At 42.5% G+C, this 22,625-nt stretch overlaps 1 protein-coding gene, 1 long non-coding RNA gene and 1 other non-coding gene across 5 annotated transcripts; 1 reads left to right on the top strand and 2 right to left on the bottom strand.

Moving 5' to 3' along the window:
* Window positions 1-262: 262 nt before the first annotated feature.
* On the bottom strand, window positions 263-366 carry LOC123571514 (small nucleolar RNA U13). The gene has a single exon (XR_006695666.1). It is a non-coding gene; the product is annotated as a small nucleolar RNA U13 (small nucleolar RNA).
* A 3,619-nt stretch (window positions 367-3,985) lies between these two features.
* LOC135969258 (uncharacterized) lies at window positions 3,986-9,173 on the bottom strand. Its single transcript, XR_010584402.1, has 2 exons — window positions 9,073-9,173; window positions 3,986-4,251 (listed from the first exon to the last, which is right to left on the bottom strand). It is a non-coding gene; the product is annotated as an uncharacterized lncRNA (long non-coding RNA).
* On the top strand, window positions 8,946-22,313 carry ZNF630 (zinc finger protein 630). 3 transcript variants are annotated; one of them, XM_015443629.4, is made up of 5 exons: window positions 8,946-9,133; window positions 13,065-13,253; window positions 19,036-19,162; window positions 19,436-19,531; window positions 19,770-22,313. In XM_015443629.4, the coding sequence occupies exons 2-5, from the start codon at window positions 13,239-13,241 to the stop codon at window positions 21,428-21,430; spliced, it is 1,899 nt and encodes a 632-aa protein (XP_015299115.3). In that variant the 5' UTR covers window positions 8,946-9,133; window positions 13,065-13,238; the 3' UTR covers window positions 21,431-22,313. The 3 variants fall into 3 exon arrangements, with proteins under 3 accessions (XP_015299115.3, XP_005596134.4, XP_015299114.3); XM_005596077.5 differs by having other exon boundaries at window positions 8,946-9,341; XM_015443628.4 differs by having other exon boundaries at window positions 8,946-9,543.
* The last annotated feature ends 312 nt before the right edge of the window (window positions 22,314-22,625 follow it).

The following is a 22,625-nucleotide window of genomic DNA, read 5'->3' as shown; positions in this document are numbered from 1 at the left end:
GCTAACTGGGCCTCCAAAGCCAAATGAACAGCTCAGAGAAGTGGGCAGCCCACTGGATAGGTTACCCACCATCCTTCCCTATCGCAGTGCACTATATGGCTTTCAGTTAATAACTCCTTTTGAGTTTTCGGGATGTGCCGTTACTCATGCGGAGGTCCACAAGAATCTAGCAGAGGTGTCACACCACGCCACATAGATGTTGCTGATCACCCTAGAGTTTCACACACAGATGCTTCATTCCCCTAACCCATTTTTTTTTTCATATCAGTTGAATAATGTGCTGATGTCATAACAAGGTTTGAGAAAGGCACATCTCACATAAGCACATGAACACCCAATCATCATGCTTAGGAACTACAAAAGGATCAATTTCTTGGTTCTTCAGCTCCTGCCTGGCTCAGCAAATGTTCCACAGTAGCTGGTATATGCAACCCACCCCTAAAGGTCAAGAGAACTGAAAAGCAGAAGAGCAAGGCTGACAAGCCCAGTTTCTCAGAAAGAAATATTTAATAGGGACTTAGGAATGGAAGCCATGTCTCAGGGAGTTCTAAGAGGGTGGAAACCCGCACCCGCCCATCAGAAAGTATTCTTTCTATAGCATGCTTTTAGAGTAAAGGCATGTCCAGCCAGTCTGGTCTTAGACTTTCTTGCCAAAACTCTGGAAAACTGGGGAGGCTGGGTACAGTGGCTCACACCTGTAATCCCAACACTTTGGGAGGCCAAGGCGGGCAAATCACTTGAGGTCAAGAGTTTGAAACCAGCCTGGCCAACATGGTGAAACCCTGTCTCTACTAAAAATGCAAAAATTAGCCAGGTGTGGATGGCAGGCACCTGTAATCCCAGCTACTCTGGAGGCTGCGGCAGGAGAATTGCTTGAACCCGGGAGGCAGAGGTTGCAGTGAGCCAAGATCATACCACTGCACTCCAGCCTGGGTGACAGAGAGAGACTCTGAAAGAAAGAAAAAGAGAGAGAGAGAGAGAGAAAAAGAAAGAAAGAAAGAAAGAAAGAAAGAAAGAAAGAAAGAAAGAAAGAAAGAAAGAAAGAAAGAAAGAAAGAGAAAGAAAGAAAGAAAGAAAGAAAAAAGAGAAAGAAAGAAAGAAAACTGGGCAGGTTAAATAAGCATTATTATTAAGGTTACCTATACTACAGGAACTGTTTAAAAATCTTGCTGCAAAACACCTCGGTATGCAGGAGTCAAACATTGATCATGATGGTGGGCTTGCTTCAAGATGGCACCGTTTTTGCCATAAACTGGCTGTTTTCTTACAGGTATATAGAACACACCTTACCTTTTTAAATGCTAAATTAAATAAAATAGTGAAACTCCTCAATTTCTGGATGATCCCACAACCATGCGCTCAGGTGAATTCCCCGACCCTCTTCAATACATTACACCCAGAAAATTTAAGAAGCACGGTCAGGACTTTGGATACATTTACTGCAGAAGGGAACCAGAGCATGGAATCATGGGAATCCACCTCCCAGGGCCCAACACTTTCATCCTGAGCTTGCACATGAAACAATAATGAACGAGATTTGTTACCTAAAGGGAATGGGTAGGCACATGGTGGAAAGGAGGGGACAGGAAGTAGGGATGAGCAGGGAGGAACACTTTTATTCTTTTGGTATAGTTTTGCCTCTTTTAGAAGCATAGTAATGTTTCACATATTCCAAAAATAGATATGGAAAAGTGAGGAAGTGGGTGACAAAATAAATACATTAAAATAAACTAGGCTTGGGGGAACCCAGAATGGAACATAAATAGAAACAAAGGAACCTAAGCATATTACAAATGAATAACATAACCATGCTAACGGGCATGAGGAAGAAAATAACTAATCTAAGTAACTTTGGGAAACAGTTATTTTCACTGGATACTATAAGACAAAAAGCAAAAATGACTGTACACAAATATTTTTATTTTTTAAATAGAGATGGGGTCTCCCTATGTTGCCCAGGCTAATCTTGAACTCCTGGGCTCAAGTGATCCTCCCCCCTCGGCCTCCCAAAGTGCTCGGATTACAGGCATGAGCCACCATGCCCAGGCAAATGTTGTAATTTAGTTAGTGATTTTTTTTTTTTTTTTTACACAGGGTTATGGTTAGGAATTCTGAGACTACTTTATGTGTATATGAGGATTGAGCAACTGAGTAAAATAGAGATAATGAGAGCCATGTTTCTCACTGCCTGAGAAAGGCCTTACAAATCTGGAAAGGAGGTAGGGCTAGAATAATCCTGAGACCTTGGACTGGAATCAGAGATGTCAGTATGAACCCAAGGTACATTCTGTGAAACAACCTGCCTATGTCCTTCAAAAAAGGCCAATGTCATAAAAGATGAAGAAAGGACAGATTAAGGGAGACTGAAGAGATGAGACAGGTAAATGCAAAGCATAATCTGGACTGGATCCAGGAACAGAAAAAAAGTTTTCTTTTGCTGTAAAGAGCATTATTGGGACTATTGGCACATTTTGAAAAGGTTTTGATTTTGTTTTTGTTTTGTTTTGTTTTGTTGAGACAGTTTCACTCTTGTCACCCAGGCTGGAGTGCAATGGCGTGATCTCAGCTCACTGCAACCACTCTGCTTCCCAGGTTCAAGCGATTCTCCTGCCTCAGCCTCCCGAGCAGCTGGGATCACAGGCACCCACCACCACACCCAGCTAATTTTTGCATTTTTAGTAGAGATGGGATTTCACCATGTTGGCCAGGCTGGTCTCGAACTCCGACCTCAAGTGATCCACCCGCCTCGGCCTCTCATAGTGCTGGGATTACAGGCACAAACCACTGCACCCGGCCTGAAAAGGTTTAAAGATTAGATAATTGTGCTGTACCAATGTTAATTTCTTGATTTTGATTATTATATTGTGGTTATATAAGTCAATGTCCTGTTTTCTCTGTTTTTCTTCAGCAAAAACACACTAGTATTTAGGGACATTTACTGTTTTTTTTTTTTCGTTTGTTTGTTTGTTTGTTTTTTGAGACAGAGTCTCACTCTGTTGCCCGGACTGGAGTACAGAGGCGTGATCTCGGCTTACTGCATCCTCCACCTCCCAGGTTCAAGCAATCCCCCCGCCTCAGTCTCCTGAGTAGCTGGGACCACAGGTGTGTGCCACCACACCTGGTTAATTTTTTGTGTTTTTGATAGAGATGGGATTTTGCCATGTTGCCCAGGCTGGTCTCGAATTCCTTAGTTTAAGTGATCATCCCACCCTGACCTCCCAAAGTGCTGCAATTATAGGCCTAAGCCACCTTGCCAGGCTGACTGGATAGGTTACCCACCATCCTTCCCTCAGAAAAAAATTATGTATGTGTGTACATATACACACACACACACACACATAATATACACACATATATATGTACATATATGTTATATATATGTAAAGAAAATGGGATAAAATAATCACATTTGGAGAATCTGGATGAAGGGTACATGAGAGTTCTTGGTACTATTTTTGCAACTTTTTCTGTAAGTTCAAAATTATTTCCAAATAAAGCATTAAAATAAATGCAGATTATTGGACCTCATCCTTGACTTATTGGATCAGAAGCTCTGGGCCTAGAGTCCAGGAGTATGCATGAAGGGCATTACTTACTGCATCAAACATTTTTGTAAAGATTATTTTATTTTTTATTATTTTTTTTTTACATTTTTTGTAGAGATGGGACCTCGCTATGTTGCCCAGGCTGGTCTCCAATTCCTGGGCTCACGCTATCCTCCTGCCTTGGGATCTCAAAGTGTTGGAATTATGGGCCTGAGCCACTGTGCTCTGCCTAAACATTTTATTTTAAAAAATTCCTGTGGATGTGTCTAGAGAGAAGCATCAAAAAATTATTGAGAAGGGCTTTGATCATCATGAACATTCTTAACTTCCAGGGGTCCTGTCATACATGGTTTCCCACATATTTGAGAGAAATCTTAAAGATGTACATAGCTACTGTATTAGTCTGCTCAGGTTGCAATAACAAAATGCCGTAGACTAGATGGCTTAAACAATAGAAATTTATTTTCTCACAGTTCTGGAGGCTGGAAAGTCCAAGATCAAGGTTCCAGAAAGGTTTGGTTTCTGGTGAAGCCTTTCTTTCTGGCTTGCCAATGGCTGCCTTCATGCTGTGTAGTCACATGGCAGAGAGAAAATCTCTTGTGTCTCTTACACTTGTCTCCCATCAGGGTTCCACCTTCTGACATCGTTAACCTTAATCATCTCCTTATAGGCCGTATCTCCCATGCAGTCATGTAGGGTGTTAGGACTTCAACATACAAATTTTGAGGGAACACAATTCAGTCCACAACAGCTACTGTATAACACTAATTAAGTCTAGACATGATTGTGGCTTTAGTTAGGACTACACAGCAGATTATGTGTCCTCTCTTCTCCACATTGAATCTGGGCCTTGGGTCACATTTCTGCCATCTACGGCCTTCAGATCTGAGCCTTGGTCTTGGTCCTCTGTTAACTCTTCCACCTTCACTGCCACTCAGCACCTGGTTCTCTGTTCAGTTTTCTCTCTCTCTCTCTCTTTTTTTTTTTTTTTTTTTTGAGATGGAATTTCACTCTGTCACCCAGGCTGGAGTGCAGTGGTATGATCTCAGCTCACTGCAACCTCCCCCTCCAGGGTACAAGTGATTCTTATGCCTCAGCCTCCTGAGTACCTAGCATTACAGGCATGTGCCACCACGCCTGGCTAATTTTTGTATTTTTAATAGAGATAGGGTTTCATCATGTTGGCCAAGCTGGTCTCGAACTCCTGACCTCAAGTGACCTGTCTCGGCCTCCCAAAGTGCTGGGATTACAGGCTTGAGCCACTGTGCCCAGCCTGTTCAGTTTTCTCTTTATGCCTACTTCTGTTAATGCTTCCGGCCCTAATGCCCTACTTGTTGGGGCATCTAACTGAGGTCTTTGTTAACTATTTTCATCATCAACTCATTTCTATCATGAAAACCAAACCTGACTTCTTTTTATTTTTTCCTCCGTCAATGCCTCTTCTGATCTGTGAATTAAATCCAGGTTTCTTAACACCATTAGTTTTCCCACTCTGATTGATACATTAAACCTAGAGCTCAGTTATAGATTTTAGCATTAATGTTCCCATTTTTTGACATTGAATCTGGCTGGCTGTTAAATTTCTTTTTTTAGGGGTCTTGCTCTGTCACCCAGGCTGAAGTGCAGCAGCACAATCATAGCCCACTGCAGCCTCGAACTCCTGGGCTCAAGCGATCCTTCTGCCTCAGCTTCTGGAGTAGCTGAGACTACAGGCATGTACCACCACACCCAGCTAATTATTTATTTTTTTATTTGTAGAGATGGGTTCTTGCTGTGTTGCCCAGGCTGGTCTTGAACTCCTGGGCTCAAGTGATCCTCCTGCTTCAGCCTCCCAAAGTGCTGGGATTATAGGTGTGAGCCACTGCACCCAGCCCTGTTAAGTCTTTAATCATCAATGACCCTCAGATTTTTTGTTTTGTTTTGTTTTGTTTTTTGAGATGGAGTCTCGCTCTGTCACCAGGCAGGAGTGCAGTGGCACGATCTCGGCTCACTGCAACCTCTGCCTCCAATTCTCCTGCCTCAGCCTCCTGAGTAGCTGGGACTACAGGCATGCACCACCATGCCCAGCTAATTTTTGTATTTTTAGTAGAGACAGGATTTCAGCATGTTGGCCAGGATGTTCTTGATCTCTTGACCTTGTGTTCCACCCACCTTGGCCTTCCAAAGTGTTGGGATTACAGGCATGAGCCACCACAGCCAACCGACCCTCAGTTTTAACCTCAAACCTGTTAATTATTCCACCATCAATGTGTCTATATTCTAGATCTTAAACGTGGGTCTCTGTTAACATTTTTTTTTTTAACCACCAGTGCTCCTGGGGCTTTGATCCAGGGTTCAGGGTCTCTGTTGAGATTCCATCAATTTCCTTTGTTTTAACTTTGAACTCAGGCCCGTGATGCAATTCTGACATAACAGCCTGGACCCCTCATCTATGCCCATCTTATGTGAATTTAAAGCTGATTCGAACCATTGATAGCTTTCTCTTGTTAATACCCCATGCTTTAACCAAATCTTCCACCCCCATTGGCCCTCTGGTTTGACTTAAACATTGAGCATTGTGGTAGACAGGTTAATAGTCCCCAAAAGATGTCCCTCTCCCAACCCCTAGAACCTGTGAATATGTTACCTTACATGGCAAAAGGAACTTTGCAGATGTGATTAAGAATTTTAAGATGAGATTTTCCTGGATTATCTAGATGAGCCCAATGTAATCAAGGGTCCTTACAAGAGGGAGGGAGCACTTTGGGAGGCTGAGTTGGGAGGATTGCTTGAGGCCAGCAGATGGAATCCAGCCTGGTCAACCTAGCAAGACCCTGTCTCTACAAAAGGTTAAAAAACGGCTGGGCGCAGTGGCTCACGCCTGTAATCCCAGCATTCTGGGAGGCCGAGGTGGGCTGATCATAAGGTCAGGAGATCGAGACCATCCTGGCTAACATGGTGAAACCCCATCTCTACTAAAAACACAAAAAATTATCCGGGCATTCAGGTGGGTGCCTGTAGTCCCAGCTACTCGGGAGGCTGAGGCAGGAGAATGGCGTGAACCCAGGAGGCGGAGCTTGCAGTGAGCCGAGATCGCACCACTGCACTCCAGCCTGGGTGACAGAGCGAGACTCCATTTTAAAAAAAAAAAAAGTTTAAAAATTAGCTGGGCATGGTGGTGTCTGCCTGTAGTCCTAGCTACTCCAGAGGCGGAGGTGAGAGGATCACTTGAGCCCTGAAGTTAAAGGTTACAGTAAGCTCTGATCACACCACAGCACTCCAGCCTGGGTGACAGAGCAAGATCCTGTCTCTATTATTTAAAAAAACAAAAAAACAGGGAAGGAGAGGGTTTGAGTTAGAGAAGGAGAGAGAAGGAGATGTGATGATGTGATGATGGAAGCAGAAGGTTACTGTCAGAGAGCGATGTGAAGATGCTACACTGTCAGCTTTGAAGATGGAGGAAAGGACCACGAGTCAAGGAATACAGGGAGTGCCCAGTGAAACACATATCATATTTCTGACCTGCAGGACTGTAAGATAATAAATTTGTGTTGTTTTGATCAAGTAAGTCTGTGATAATTTGCTAGAGCAGCAATAGGAAATGAATACAGGCATCTTTGAAATATTCCACCATTGATGCCCATCTTGCCTATACTCAAACCAAGTCCTTCTTAACTCTTCCACCATCCCTATCCCTCTGACCTCACCTCAAACCCCAGCCATTGTTAGCAATTCCACCATCAAAGTCTCTTATCTGTGCTCTCCAACTTGGGCTTCTATTAATTCTTCCAATCTAAATCAACCCTTGATTTTGCCTTGAACTGGGAATCTGTTATCCATTCCACTATTACTGGGTTTGGATCTAGAGACAGAATTCAGGGCTTTGAGGGTGGGAAATTAATAATCCCGGGTCTGTGTATTAAGCTTGAGGGTCTGTTCACTTTTCCATTACCAGGGCAATTTACATGTGAATCGTTTTGCATGTCTGTTAACTCCTTCCCCATTACTGTGCCTCAGGTCTTGCTCACTGCAACCTCCGCCTCCCAGGTTCTAGTGATTCTCATGGCTCTGCCATCCAAGCAGCTGGGATTACAGGCATGTGCCACTGCGTCTGGGTAATTTTCGTATTTTTAGTAGAGACAGGGTTTCGCCATGTTGGCCATGCTGGTATCAAAGTCCTGGCTTCAAGTGATCTGCCCGCCTCGAACTCCCAAAGTGCTGGGATTACAGGAGTGAGCCACTACACTCTGCATCCCTCAGATCTTTATACTGACTGCAGACTTCAGTTAAGTCCTCTCCATCTATGATCTTTTGGTATGTACAGAAAATCAAAGCTGTACTAACTTTTTAGCTACTTGTGCCCCTTCTCCTGTATCCGCCAACCCCAGCCCTCAGTTAACATTTATTTTTATAGAGATGGAGTCTCACTATGTTGCCCAGGCTGGTCTTGATCTCCTGGGCTCACATGATCCTCCGGCCTCAGCCGCCAAAGTGCTGGGATTACAGGTGTGAGCCACTGTGCCCGGCCCTCAGTTAACATTTTTATCATGAATGCCATTTGGTTTGACTTTGAAGTCAGACCTTGATTAATTCTTCCACCATCATTATCCCTTTGGTATAGGCTGTGAATTCTGGGCCTCTGTTAACCACATCACCTTTAATGGGTCTCTGGTCTGTGGTTCAGACTTGAGTCTAAGTTAACCTTCCATTCAAGTCCTCTCTGAAATAACTTCGGAATTGGGTTACTATTCCACCACCAGTGCCCCTCTGATTTGATCTTTAGGCAGGGTATTTGTTCATGTTTTCTCCATCCATACACCCTGATAGAAGTATTGAATCTTAGGACTTTCTTAACTATTGCAACCATCAGAGTTCCTGTTTTGTATAGAACATGAACCTTTGTTAACTCTGCAATCCTGTTCCAGGCTGACTTCCAATCCAGCCCTTTGTTAAACTCTTCTAAAACCAATGTCCCTTAGGTTTTACCTCGAACCTCTGACTCTATGAACTCTTTTAGTTTTGATATGGGCTGCAAAAGGCCATATAAGCCTACTTGAACTAAGGTGAGCAGAAGTCCAGGCTGTAAATGACAGGTGAAGGCAGGCCCTTCCGTGTTCAAAGGAGCCAATGGAGGACCGGTGGGCAGTGAGTGACAGACGGGGACGGGTCCTGACGCCTAGGAGGAACAATAGGAAGGCGGGAGGGCGCCGAGGCCAGGTGGGGAGAGGTGGGCGAGTATGTGTGAGTCCCCTGAATGGCTGTATGATGTCAAAGGTCTCTTCCCTTTCTCCAGACGTTTTAGGAATCCGCTTCTGCAGAGGAATCTCCCGAGGGGTGCTCTGTCCGGCCTTCCCACTTTCCCCCCTTCCCACTCTGCCATATCGCCACGCCTATGCTCAGGCCGTGCCTCTTCTGGTGGCCGGGAACGCCCACTCACCCGCCCGGGACAGTCGCGGCCCTTCCAAGCCTCACACTGCTTTCGTAGGATCAATTTCGAATACCCAAACTCGGAGATATCATGAGGACTCCCCCGGGCCCCCAAACGCACCTCTCCTCTGGCTGGAATGGGAGCCTCCGGAAGCAGTGCGAGACCACGGCCAGCGACAGAGGTCCTGGCGCTGGCGGAATGACGCCATTTTTATTACTGGTAGAGCTCGGCTTCGCGGCTTCGCGGCTGTTTCGGAGCCAGCGAAAGATAAGCTCCCGCGTCACCCTGACATCTCCCCGGGAGGACTGGAAGGGGAAATGGCCTTTTGGGGGATGTTGAACGCATTTGGGCAGGCGGGAAGCCAAGCCCGGCTTGAGAGCAGAGCCGGGGTGAGGGGCCTGGCTGAACGCTGCGGGTCTATGTGATCAGTGACGGATGGGGACAAGTGGAGGGCCTAAGGAGGGGATTGAGTGACGTGGAGAACAGTGATAGGGGAGTCTGTGGGACCAGGGGTAACAGTATGTGGGTTACGCGAATGGGAGTTTGTGGGGTGACGGGGGATCTGTGCGGTGCTTGATGATGTCTGTAAGGGTGAGTGATGGGGCTTCTATGGGATGGGTGAAGGGAGTCTGGGGTGAGTGATGGTTGGTCTGTAGGGTGAGGGATGCTGGTCCGTGGGGTGAATGGATAGGGGGATCTGGGGTGAGGGATGAGGGTCTATGGGGACAAGAATGGGAGTGTGTGGGGTCAGTGTTGACGTTCTGTGGGGTCCATGATGCGGTGACTCTTTCAGATCAATAATACGTCCATGAATAAACAAAAATCTCTGCCCTTGTGGTGTCCACATTCTCATGGAGGAGTCCGACTCGGTGGTTTGATTCGTATTTCCCTCATGACCAATAAGTTTGAGCACATTTTCTTATAAGGATTGATCACTGGGAGATCCTCTTTTGTGAGGGGCCTGTCTTTTGTTCATTTTTCTGTTAGACTCTCTGCTTTTTTCTTAATGATTTGTAGGAATTTTTTTTTTTTTTTTTTTTTTTTTTTTTTTTTTTTTGAGACGAAGTCTCGCTCTGTCGCCCAGGCTGGAGTGCGTGGAGCAATCATGGTTCCCTGCAACCTCTGCCTCCCGGGTTTTAGCAATTATCCTACCTCAGCCTCCCCAGTAGCTGGAATTACAGGTGCCCGCCACCACGCCTGGCTAATTTTTTTGTATTTGTAGTAGAGACGGGGTTTCACCATGTTGGCCAAGCTGGTCCCAAACTCTTGACCTCAGTTGATACACCCATCTCGGCCTCCCAAAGTGCTGGGATTACAGGCGTGAGCTACTGTGCCCAGCCAGGAATTGTTTTTATATATTCTGATACCACTCCTTTAGTAGTGGTATGTGTTTTGCAAATCTTCCAATTTTTGGCTTCTCTTTTCATTTTATGGCTTTAAATATGAAGATTTTAAGCTAATTTCGAACTGTAAAGCACATTCTCAGTTAAAAAACAGACAATGTCCTGTGGAATTTAGGAGGATAACTAATTTTTTAGGGCACCCAGAAGCAAATGGTGTTGAATCTCTGAAAATTTTAGTGCCAGGACAGCTTGGGAGGAGTTCTTTACTTTTTGTTCTTCTATCACCTTGTTCTAAATCACTGGCAGTGTGATCTTAGACAACTCATTAAACCTCTCCAGGCCTCAGTTTCCCCACTGCGAAATGAGGATAATAGCAGGGCCTACCCTGTGAGGCTTGGGATGAGAAGTGAGTTAATACCTGAATGTTACCTATTCACCGTAGTTTTGCAGCACTGATTTTGTATATATTTCATGGATCTTCCTTGAACTCAAGGTTACTGCTGCTCATGTAATACCAAAATCTGGTGAAGGAAATTAAATACCAAGGAATAAGGTTTTGTCAGCTAGGGTTGCTTTGGAGGGTCACAAACCATTGTAATATCTAAGAATTTTTCTTTCTTTTTTTTGACCACCAAGAACTAATTTTTGCCTCCTTGGGGGCAGTATCACCCCCAATGAGAATGTGTGATCTACATGGTTGTTTTTCTTTTCCTTTTTTTTTTTTTTCTTTGACAGAGTCTCGCTCTGTTGCCCAGGCTGGAGTGCAGTGGTGTGATCTCAGCTCACTGCAACCTCCGCCTCTCAGGTTCAAGTGACTCTCTTGCCTCAGCCTGCCAAGTAGTCGGGAATACAGGTGTGCACCACCACGCCCGGCTAATTTTGTTTATTTTTTGTAGAAATGAGGTCTCACTATGTTGCTCAGGCTGACCTCGAACTTCTGGACTCAAGCAGTCCTCCTGCCTTGGCCTCCCAAAGTACTGGGATGACAGGTGTGAGTCACCACCCTGGCCTATTATTCTGTTATTAAACAATTAGGAACACATTCTTGTGTTCTGCCTCTTCTTCATTTTGCAGTGATGTTTCCATGCCATTAACTTAATTTCCATAGTACTACTTAGATTATTTCTATGGTAATACTTAAATATAAACCTTTCTTATGGAAATTTTCAAGCATCCACAAAAATAGAGGGAATTGTATAATGGACCCCCATTATGCCCACCACCCAGTCTCATCAGTCATCACCTCATGGCCAATCTTGTTTTATCTAGACCAGGGGTAGAAAACTGGGCAGTGGGCCAAATCTGACTTGCTGCTTTTTAAAAAAAATACAGCCAGGAATTAAGAATAGTTTTTTCACACTTTTTATCCTTGGAAAAAAATCAAATGGAGAATATTTTGTGACCCATGAAAATGATATAAAACTCAAATATCTGTGCCCAAAAATGATGTTTAATTGGAACACAGTCAGTGAGCACCTTTAGTTTATGTATTGTGTAGGGCTATTTTCAACCTGCAATGGCAGGGCTGAGTAGTTACAGCAGAAACCACAGACCCCACAAAATCGAAAACATTTACCATATGACCCTTTTACAGAAAAAGTTCGCCAAGTCCTCATCTAGGCCACCCTCTCACTTCTTCCTCCCAGAATGCCCTTCCTTTCTTCTTTCTTCCTCCCTCCCTCCCTCCCTCCCTGCCTTCCTGCCTTCCTTCCTGCCTTCCCTCCTGCCTTCCTTCCTGCCTTTCTTGCCTTTCTTTCCTCACTCAGTCGTAGTCCAGGCTGAAGTGCAGTGGCTCAATCTCGGCTCACTGCAAACTCCATCTCCTGGGTTCAAGTGATTCTCATGTCTCAGTCTCCCTAGTAGCTGAGATTACAGGCACCCACCACTATGCCTGGCTAATTTTTAGTAGAGGGGAATTTTGCCATGTTGGCCAGGTTGGTCTCGAACTCCAGGGCTCAAGCCATCTGCCTGCTTCAGCCTCCAAAAGTGCTGGGATTACAGGTGTGCGCCACCATGCCAGGCTAATTTTTTGTAGAGATGGGTCTCCCTATGTTACCCAGGCTAGTCTCGAACGCCTGGTCTCAAGCAATTTGCCCTCCTCCACCTCCCAACATGCTGGGATTACAAGCACGCACCACCATGCCTGGCTGATTTTTGTATTTTTTAGTAGAGACGGGTTTTCGCTATGTTGCCCAGGCTGGTCTCCAATTCCTGAGCTCAGGCAATCCACCCGCCTTGGCCTCCCAAAGTGCTGGCCCACCGCACCCAGCCTGTATGTAATTCAATGACTTTTTACATGTGTAGTCTTTATTATTTTGAAACAAATCCCAGACATATCTTTTCATCCATACACGCTTCATTATGTAAAAGATAAGGCCTTAAAGGTCGATGCTGTTACCTTAAGGTAAAATAATTAACAATAATATCTTCAGATAATCAATGGTTAAATTCCTTAATGTTATCAAATATCTAGTCAGGGTTCAAACTTTCACGATTATCTCAAAAATTTCTTTTGTCTATTCAAGTAAAGACTCAGACAAGACCATATTTTACATTTGCTGGCGGTGTTTCCTGAGCCTCTTTTAATCATCTAGAGTGTTGCTTTTAAGGGCTGCCTGCCTTTCAAGCCTTTGGAGGTTCTATAATTTATTTTCCCAGTCTTTAGTGCTGCTCATTTGTATTATTTTCAATAATATGGTGTTAAAGACAAAACTGTGTTGAAGGTTTCTGTGGTTAAATATCTGCACGTATCCATGATTATTACCTTAGGACAAAGTTCTGGAAATGGAATTACCAAGTCAGATGAGAAACACAAGTCATCAATGAATTAACAAGCAACACATTGTCACATCCAGCTATTGAAGAGTGGTTAATTCAGCTTGATCTCCTAGACTCTTCTGCACCCCACCCCGCCCCCAATTGCTTTCCAAAGAGAAACAGAAAATGATTGAGTCCCAGGTAAGTTATTTGTTTGCCATTTGGTTTTCCCACAACAAAATGGGAAAGGGCAATTCGTTGAAAATAAGGATTAGAGAAATTTAGAAAGAATAGATGATCAACAGGCAAAATTGCTGTGAAGATACACAGATCATCTGGCCTTCATAGAAACGTAACTAAGCATTTTGACTATGAGCCTCCTGGCAGCTCCAGTGAAAAGGGTAACATAGCATGATCAATTATGTGATTTGCATTCTCCACAAAAAGAAATCAGTCCAGCTCCTTAGCAAGTCAAGATTTCTGGGACTTTAACCTAAGGAATTTTGTTACTGAGTTTTCCTGAAGGCCAGTGGTTTTCAGTTCAGGGTGGTATTGTCAGTAGTTGTTCTAAAGAGAATGTTTTTAGTTAAAGTTCTCGGGCAGGGGCTTGGAGAGTGGGATAGTTTCCTTGTTTTCCATGGCTCCTTTGCTGTCATCTCAGAGTTTGTGGGGTCTCAACCCAACTCAAGACCAGTTCCTTCTCTGCTCTTCCAATTTTAGTCTGGTTTTTTTTTCCGCCTCCCTGAAAAGGTAACCTATACATGGGGCAAAGAATATAAACAATATAGCTTAAAAAAAAAAAGAAGTGAAATATCTCCAATCTCACTTCTTCCTCCTTCCCTGACATAACTAGGATTATCTGGTTTGAGGAGTATCTCTTTTCTTCATGCATTTATAACTCCATCTATATGTGTAGATGGATGTGTAAATGTGTGAAAATGATCTCATTATTGTCACGTATTTTTTCTTTACCACACAAAAAAATACACACACTGTTTCTGTTCTATTCTGCTACTTTCTTTTCTTGCCTAATATAAAATATACTCAATAAATGTAGTTTTAATACCTTTTATTTGGAAAATGTTAATTTTGAACATATACGAAAGTAGAGATTTTAGTGAACCCTTTTGTAATTATCCATCTGCAAATATTATCAACTGATAGCCAAGCTTGTTTTATCTATCTTTTATCCCCACCTACTCCTATTATCATCATCATGATCTAGCCAATCCCTTGTTAATATTTTGTTTAGGGTTTATACTACTATGTTCATAAGACATAAGGGCCTGTAATTTTACTTTCTGGTATTGTTTCTGCCACATTTTGGCATCATGTTACGTTGGCCTCATGTTGGAAAGTATTCTCTTTATATTCTCTGGGAAAATTGGGGTAATATTGGTATTATTTCCTCCTTAATTTTTTTTTTTTTTTTTTTTTTGAGATGGAGTTTCACTCTTGTCGCCCAAGCTGGAGTGCAGTGGCACGATCTCGGCTCATTGCAACCTCTGCCTCCCAGGTTCAAGAGATTCTCCTGCCTCAGTCTCCCAAGTACCTGAGATTACAAGTGCCCACCACCACGCCTAGCTAACTTTTGTGTTTTTAGTACAGATGGGGTTTCACCATGTTGGGCAGGCTGGTCTCAAATTCCTGGCCTCAGGTGATCCACCCACCTCAGCCTCCCAAAGTGTTGGGATTACAGGCATGAGCCACCGCACCCAGCCTATTTCCTTCTTAAATGTTTGGAGGAGCTCCCCAGTGAAGCCATCAGGGTATGGAGTTTTCTTTGTGGGAAGGTTTTAAATTATATATTCAATTTATTTAAAAGATATACTACCATTCAAATTTTCTATTTCTTTTTATGTCCGATTTGGTAAATTGTAATTTTCAATTTGTTCAGTTCCTCTAAGTCAAGGCTCAGCAAATTTTTTTCTGTAGAGGTACAGATCGAAATATCTGAGGCTTTGTGGGCCATACGGTCCCTGTTGCAACTATTCAAATCTGCTGTTTTAGGTAGAAAGCAGCTATCGACAATATGTAAACCAATGAGTCTGGCCATGATTCAATAACAGTTTATTTATGGACGCTGAAGGTTGAATTTCATATAATTTTCATGTGTCACAAAATATTATTCTTCTTTTGACTTTTTTTTTAATCATTAAAAATGTAAAAACCAGGCCAGGTGCAGCTGTTCACGCCTATAATCCCAGCACTTTGGGAGGCCAAGGTGGGCGGATTGCTTGAGCTCAGGAGTTCTAGGCCAGCCTGGGCAACATGGCGAAACCCCATCTCTACAAAAACATACAAAAATTAGCCAGGCATGGTGGCATGCGCCTGTGGTGCCAGCTACTCAGGAGGCTGATGCAGGAGAATCACTTGAGCCTGGGAGGAGGAGGTTGCAGTGAGTCAAGATTGTTTCACTGTACTCCAGCTTGGGTGGTAGAGCAAGACTGTCTCAAAAGAAAACGTGTAAAACCACTTCAGCTTGTGGGCCATTGAAAAACACATTATGGGCTAAATTTGGCCTGCAGGCCATAGTTTGCTATGTCCTGATCTACATTGTCCACTGATCTACATTGTCAAATTAATGTCCATTAAATGTCCATTTAATGTTTGCAGGATACCAGAACCTTGTTGATGGGCTGTAAAAAAGTTATTTCTAGTTTTTCTTTTATATACAATAGTTATAATAATAAGAATAATCATAGCTACTGTTTACCCAGTGCTTATCATGTGCCAGGCACTGCTATTATAAAATACCATGGAATTAACTCATTTAATTTACCCAGGAACCCTCTGTGCTAGGTATCATTGTTAGTCCCATTTTTCAGATGAAGAAAACGAGGCACAGAGATCACACAGCTAGTACATGACCTAACCAGACCTCTCAAGCAGTGAAGTCACAAATAAAACAACTTTATAAAGACATCTTTTTATATTTGTGAAGTATTTGTGTAGGCCACATTCTTAGACATGAGTGTGCTAGGTCAGAGGCACACATGCTTAAAGTTTAAAGAATATTTTTCAAATCGTACATATATATTTTTTGAGACAGAGTCTCACTCTGTCCCCCAGGTTGGAGTGCAGTGGTGTGATCTCAGCTCACTGCAACCTCCACCTCCCAGGTTCAAGCGATTCTCCTGCCTCAGCCTCCCGAGTAGCTGGGATTACAGGTGCCTGCCACCACGCCCGGCTAATTTTTGCATTTTTAGCAGATACTGGGTTTCACCATGTTGGGCAAACTGATCTCGAACTCCTGACCTCGGGTGATCTGCCCACCTCAGCCTCCCAAAGTGCTGGGATTACAGGCGTGAGCCACCCTGCCTGGTCCAAATTGTATTTCGATCCTGTGTAATCAGCTGACACATGTGGCCACAAATTGTTTACAAGAAAGTCCACCTGTTTCCCAAGGTTCCCCTTCCCTCCTGCCACCATTAGCCATCATCTGTATTTTTCATTCTTGTTGTTTTTATGATTAAGCATTATATTTCATTTTCATTTGCTTTTCTGTAGGGATTAAATAAGCTTCAGCATCTTTTCACATATTTATTTTCCATTTTGTATTTCTCTGTGAATCCCTCTTTCTTTGTCTTTGCTTATGGTTTCCCAGAAGCTTTTTGTATACGAGTGATTTTGAAGTGCACATTGCAAACTTTTTTTTTTTTTTTTTTTGCCAGGTAGTGATTTTTCTCTCAATCTTTTTGTCTGTCCCCCCTCACTAGAATATAAACTCCTTCAGGGAAGGTATTTTTGCCAGGTTTTTTTTCCTGCTGTATCCCCAGTTCCTAGAATAGTGCTTGGTATTCACTAGGTACTCAATAACTGCTTGCTGAGTGAATGAATGCTTATTTTCACTTAACAGTATATCTTAGATATTGTAGCATATCAATTAATGTAGAGCTTCCTTGTTGCTTGCTTGCTTGTTTGCTTTCCTTTTTTTTTTCAGGGTTTCACTTCAGTTGCCCAGGCTAAAGTGCAGTGGCACTATCTTGGCTTACTGCAGCCTTGACCTCCCAGGCTCAGGTGATCCTCTCACCTCAGCCTCCCTAGTAGCTGGGCCTATAGGTGTGTGCCACCACACCCGGCTAATTTTTTGTATTTTTTGTAGAGACAGGGTTTTGCCATGTTGCCCAGGCTGGTTTTTTGTTTGTTTGTTGTTTTGTTTTGTTTTGTTTGAGACAGAGGCTCAGTCTGTCACCCAGGCTCGAGTGCAGTGGCACAGTCTCGACTCACTGCATCCTCTGCCTCCCGGGTTCAAGCAATTCTCCTGCCTCAGCCGCCTGAGTAGCTGGGACTACAGGCATGCACCACCATGCCTGGCTAATTTTTGTATTTTTAGTAGAGACGGGATTTCGCCATTTTGGCCAGGCTGGTCTCGAACTCCTGACCTCAAGTGATCCACCTGCCCCTGCCTCCCAAAGGGCTGGGATTACAGGTGTGAGCCACCACATCTGGCCCCTTCCTTGTTACTATTTATAATTGCATATAGTATTCCCTTATGGAGATCGTAGCATAATTTATTCATCCAATCTCCCATGAGATGGTTTCCATTCTTTTGCTATTATAAATAGTACTATAAAGCAGTGTCTTCACACATGTCATTTGCTCACATATGTGAATGTTTATGTTTATGTAGAATAACTTCTAGAAACCAAATTGCAAGTCAGAGGATGTGTACATTACAAATTTTGAAAGATATTGCCAAATTAATTGCCTTCAAAATATACCATACACCACAGACAATTTGAGTATGCCTGTTTTTTGACATCTTTACTAACTTACACTAAGTCACTGTGACTTATCCCCAGTCATAGCATTTGACCAGTGACTAATCAAATGCCCATCTTTGATAATATGTAAGGGAAAAATTGTGTCTTGTTTTAGCTTGCATTTATCTTCATGTGAGTGAAATTGAGCATCTTTTTACGTGTTTAAAAAACATTTGCATTTTCCTTTCTGTGAAATGATGGCTATGTCCCTTGACCACTGTATTAGTCTGTTCTCATGCCACTATAAGGAAATACCCAAGACTGGGTAATTTATAAAGGAAAGAAGTTTAATTGACTCACAGTTCCACAGGGCTGGGGAAGCCTCAGGAAACTTACAATCATGGTGGAAGGGGAAGAAAGGAAGCAAGGAAGCAAGGACCTTCTTCATATGGTGGCAGGAGAGAGAAATGCCAGCAAGGGAAATGCCAGACACTTATAAAACCATTAGATCCTGTGAGAACTCACTCATTATTACGAGAACAGCATGGGGGAAAGTGCCTCCATGATTCAATCACCTCCTTCACTTGACAAGTGGGGATTGCAATTCAAGATGAGATTTGGGTGGGGACACAGAGCCAAACCATATCAACCATTTTTTAAAAAGTTGTTGGTTGTTTTCTTCTTGCTTTGGAGGAGTTCTCTCTATACATGGAATAAATTAACTCCTTGTCCATCCTATCTGTTTTGTGTATATTTTTTCCCTAGTTAGTCATATCCTTTGGGTTTGTTTGATATATTTTGCCACGTAATACATAAAGTAGTCACATTTATCAGTGTTTTCATTTATGGCATCTGGGCTTTGGGGCATGCTTAGAAGAGTCTTCTCCACTCAAAGATTATTTTTTAAAACCTGTCCTGTCTTTATTTTATAGTTTCTCTTTTTCATTTAAATTTTTGTCCTGAATTTATTTTTGTATGTAGTGTGAGGTAGGGGATTCAGTTACATTTTTTTTCTGATAGCTCTCTAGTTTTGAATAATCTGTTTTTCCATACCTGTTTAAAATGCTACTTTTATTATATATTAAATTTCATATTTTTATTTGTATCTATTTCTAGACTATCTGTTCTGTTCCATTAACTATGCTTGCTAATGGCAGGGTTTTACATTGTTTCTCTCATAAAGTATGCTGGGCAAAGTGCAAAGTAGGCATCCTACATGTATTGCTATGGTAAAAATGACCAGAATAAGCAGATTGTACAAGAATGTGCTGTTATAGGAACCAGTGACATTTGAGGATGTGGCTGTGGACTTCACCAAGGAAGAGTGGCAGCAGTTGAATCCTGCTCAGAAGACCCTACATAGGGATGTGATGCTGGAGACCTATAGTCACCTGGTCTCCGTGGGTAAGGGCAGATTCCCTGTGTACCAATGAATCAAATCCTCCTCATCCTTCTTTTAGAGCTGTCAATACCATGACCTTTATGATATTCCTTTAATAGAGTGTGTTCTTTTATAGTTTTGATTTTTCATGTTTATACTTTTGTTATATCTAGAATTAATTTTTATGTTATGGTGTGAGTTAAGGATTCAACTTTGCTGGGAGGCCCCTGCAAGTGCTTCTCTTCAAGAATTTCTGAGCTGCCAAGTCCAAAGCCACTACAATTTTCTCTTAACAGGGTGTTCAGGTATAAAACCAGATGTAATATTTAAGTTGGAACATGGAAAGGACCCATGGATCATAGAGAGTGAGTTGTCAAGGTGGATCTACTCAGGTAAGTGAGAAGTGGGTAGATGGTCAAGAGGGCATCTTCTTCTTCCTTGACATCTCTGACATCTGTTACCTTTTTTCTTCCTTAAAATTTATCAGGCCTCCTTTATAACATTCATTCTACAACAGCCACCTTCCTAGTACCTCTGTTCATTGCCAAATGTTGTATGTGTGTGTGTGTGTGTGTGTGTGTGTGTGTGTGTGTGTGTGTATTTGATTTTGCCTCTTTCTTCTTCCTTCAGACAGAGTGAAAGGCCTTGAATCTTCCCAGCAGATCATTTCTGGAGAACTTTTATTTCAAAGGGAGATACTAGAAAGAGCCCCAAAGGATAATTCATTGTACTCTCTTTTAAAAATCTGGCAGATAGATAGATATCAAGGAAATCAAGACAGAGTTTTGAGGCAAGTCACAGTCATCAGTCATGAAACATTGACTGATGAGACGGGTTCCAAGTATAGTGCATTTGGGAAAATGTTCAATCAGTGCACAGACCTTGCTCCTTCAAGTCAAAAATTCCATAAGCTTGATTCATGTGAAAATAGCTTAAAGTCCAATTCAGACTTACTAAATTATAATAGGAGCTATGCAAGAAAGAATCCCATTGAGAGATTTGGATGTGGGAGACCACCTAGGTATAATGTTTCCTGTTCTGTGCCTGAGAAGGAAGGCTTCATTCATACTGGAATGGAGCCCTATGGAGACAGTCAAAGTGAAAAAGTTCTCAGTCATAAGCAAGCCCATGTTCAGTATAAGAAAGTTCAAGCCAGAGAGAAACCCAATGTTTGTAGTATGTGTGGGAAAGGTTTTATCAAGAAGTCACAGCTCATTATACATCAAAGAATTCATACGGGAGAGAAACCATATATATGTGGAGATTGCAGGAAAGCCTTCAGTGAGAAATCACACCTCATTGTGCATCAGAGAATTCACACTGGGGAGAAACCCTATGAATGTACTGAGTGTGGAAGAGCATTCTCCCAGAAGTCACCTTTCATTGTTCATCAGAGAGTCCATACTGGAGAGAAACCCTATGAATGTTTTGAGTGTCCAAAAGCTTTCTCCCAGAAGTCACATCTAATTATACATCAGAGAGTTCATACCAGAGAGAAGTCCTTTGAATGCAGTGAATGTGGGAAAGCCTTCTGTGCAATGTCTCATCTTTTTATACACCGGATAGCTCATACTGGGGAGAAGCCCTATGAATGTACCGAATGTGGGAAGACCTTCCCTCGGAAAACACAGCTCATTATACATCAGAGAACGCATACTGGAGAGAAGCCCTACAAGTGTAATGAATGTGGGAAAACTTTCTGCCAACAGTCCCACCTCATAGGACATCAAAGAATTCATACAGGAGAAAAACCTTATGTGTGTACTGACTGTGGGAAGGCCTTTTCCCAGAAGTCACACCTCACTGGTCATCAAAGACTTCATACTGGAGAGAAACCTTACATGTGTACTGAATGTGGAAAATCCTTCTCTCAGAAATCACCTCTTATCATACACCAGAGAATTCATACAGGGGAGAAACCTTATGAGTGTGGTGAATGTGGCAAAACCTTCTCCCAGAAATCACCCCTCATTATTCATCAGCGAGTTCACACAGGGGAGAAACCCTATGAGTGTACCGAGTGTGGGAGGGCCTTTTCCCTGAAGTCACATCTCATTCTACATCAGAGAGGTCATACTGGAGAGAAACCCTATGAATGTAGTGAATGTGGAAAGGCCTTCTGTGGGAAGTCTCCACTCATACATCAGAAAACCCATCCTAGGGAGAAACCCCCTGAATGTGCTGAGTCTGGGATGACTTTTTTCCGGAAATCACAGATGATTACATATCAGAGAAGACACACTGGGGAGAAACCCTCCAGATGCAGTGACTGTGGGAAGGCCTTCTGCTAGCATGTATACTTCACTGGGCATCAGAATCCATATAGTAAAGACACCTTGTATATGTGCTGATTGTGGGAAGGTCTATTCCCAGAAGTCAGTCCTCACTGTGCATGGGAAAACTCACATTGAACAGAAATAGTGACAACTTCTCAGCTGTAGAATAGACTCATATGTTCCCCAGTATATATGATTACCCTTCCACAGAATGATCTGGTTAGGCCCTCAGAATATTTTCAACACCACAAATATGGAATCGATTTGCTCACCCTCAAAACTATCTTGGCCCCCTTCACAGGATAAATGTATCTGGAAGAATTAGCACTACTTTGATGTTGTCTGGTCCTAAAATGCTTTATAGAATTCTCTTGTGAATTTATTTGGGCATGGCGCATTATTTGAAGGGTATCTCTTTGTCATCTTTCTCTATTTCTTCCATCATATTTTTCTGTTTAGATTATATATGCATTTATGTATTTATTTATTTTGAGATGGAGTCTCACTCTTACCCAGGTTGGAGTGCAGTGGTGCGATCTTGGCTCACTGCAACCTCCACCTCCTAGGTTCGAGCGATTGTCCTGCCTCACCTTCTTGAGTAGCTGGAATTATCGGCATGCAACACCAGGCCTGGCTAATTTTTGTATTTTTAGTAAAGATGGGGTTTCACCATGTTGGCAAGGCTGGTCTCCAACTACTGACCTCAGGTGATCTGCCCACCTCGGCTTTCCAAAGTGCTGGGATTACAGGCATGAGCCACAGCACCCGGCCTATATATGCATTTAGATTGAGATATTGATATATCAATATATAGATGTAGAAATATGGACTCTTTGTAATTTTTAAAAATCATGTATTTCCTCAAGGTTCTTAATATATTTGTATAATTTTGGGTAAAGTAGTCTCATGATTAATTTCCTTTATATCTGGGGTTATTTCTCCAACATAGTTCTCATAGAGTGTATTTGTGATTTTTCCCTCAATTAGGTAAATAAATGCTAATATTTTATTTATTTTACTCTTCCTCACCTGTATTGCAGTTCATGCATTTTGCCATTTTTCTATTTTCTAATTATTCATTTATTCTTTTATTTCACTAAAATCCTTCCATCTGCTTTTAAATTTTTTTTCTTTTTCTAACTTCTTTAATGTGTAATTCAATTAATCTCACCCTTTCTGATTTATTATAGGTATATTTGGATTATGTATC

The sequence above is a fragment of the Macaca fascicularis genome, chromosome X, assembly GCF_037993035.2.
Source record: "Macaca fascicularis isolate 582-1 chromosome X, T2T-MFA8v1.1".
In the NCBI taxonomy this organism is placed as follows: domain Eukaryota; kingdom Metazoa; phylum Chordata; class Mammalia; order Primates; family Cercopithecidae; genus Macaca; species Macaca fascicularis.
Note: the sequence above shows the minus strand (reverse complement) of the source record. Positions and strands in the feature narration are given on the sequence as shown.

Bases quoted from the DNA above. Each gene is read 5' to 3' on its own strand.
- ZNF630 (XM_015443629.4), top strand. The intron at 19,163-19,435 runs GTAAGGGCAGAT...TTCTCTTAACAG, and splicing joins TAGTCACCTGGTCTCCGTGG to GGTGTTCAGGTATAAAACCA. The intron at 19,532-19,769 runs GTAAGTGAGAAG...TTCTTCCTTCAG, and splicing joins GTCAAGGTGGATCTACTCAG to ACAGAGTGAAAGGCCTTGAA.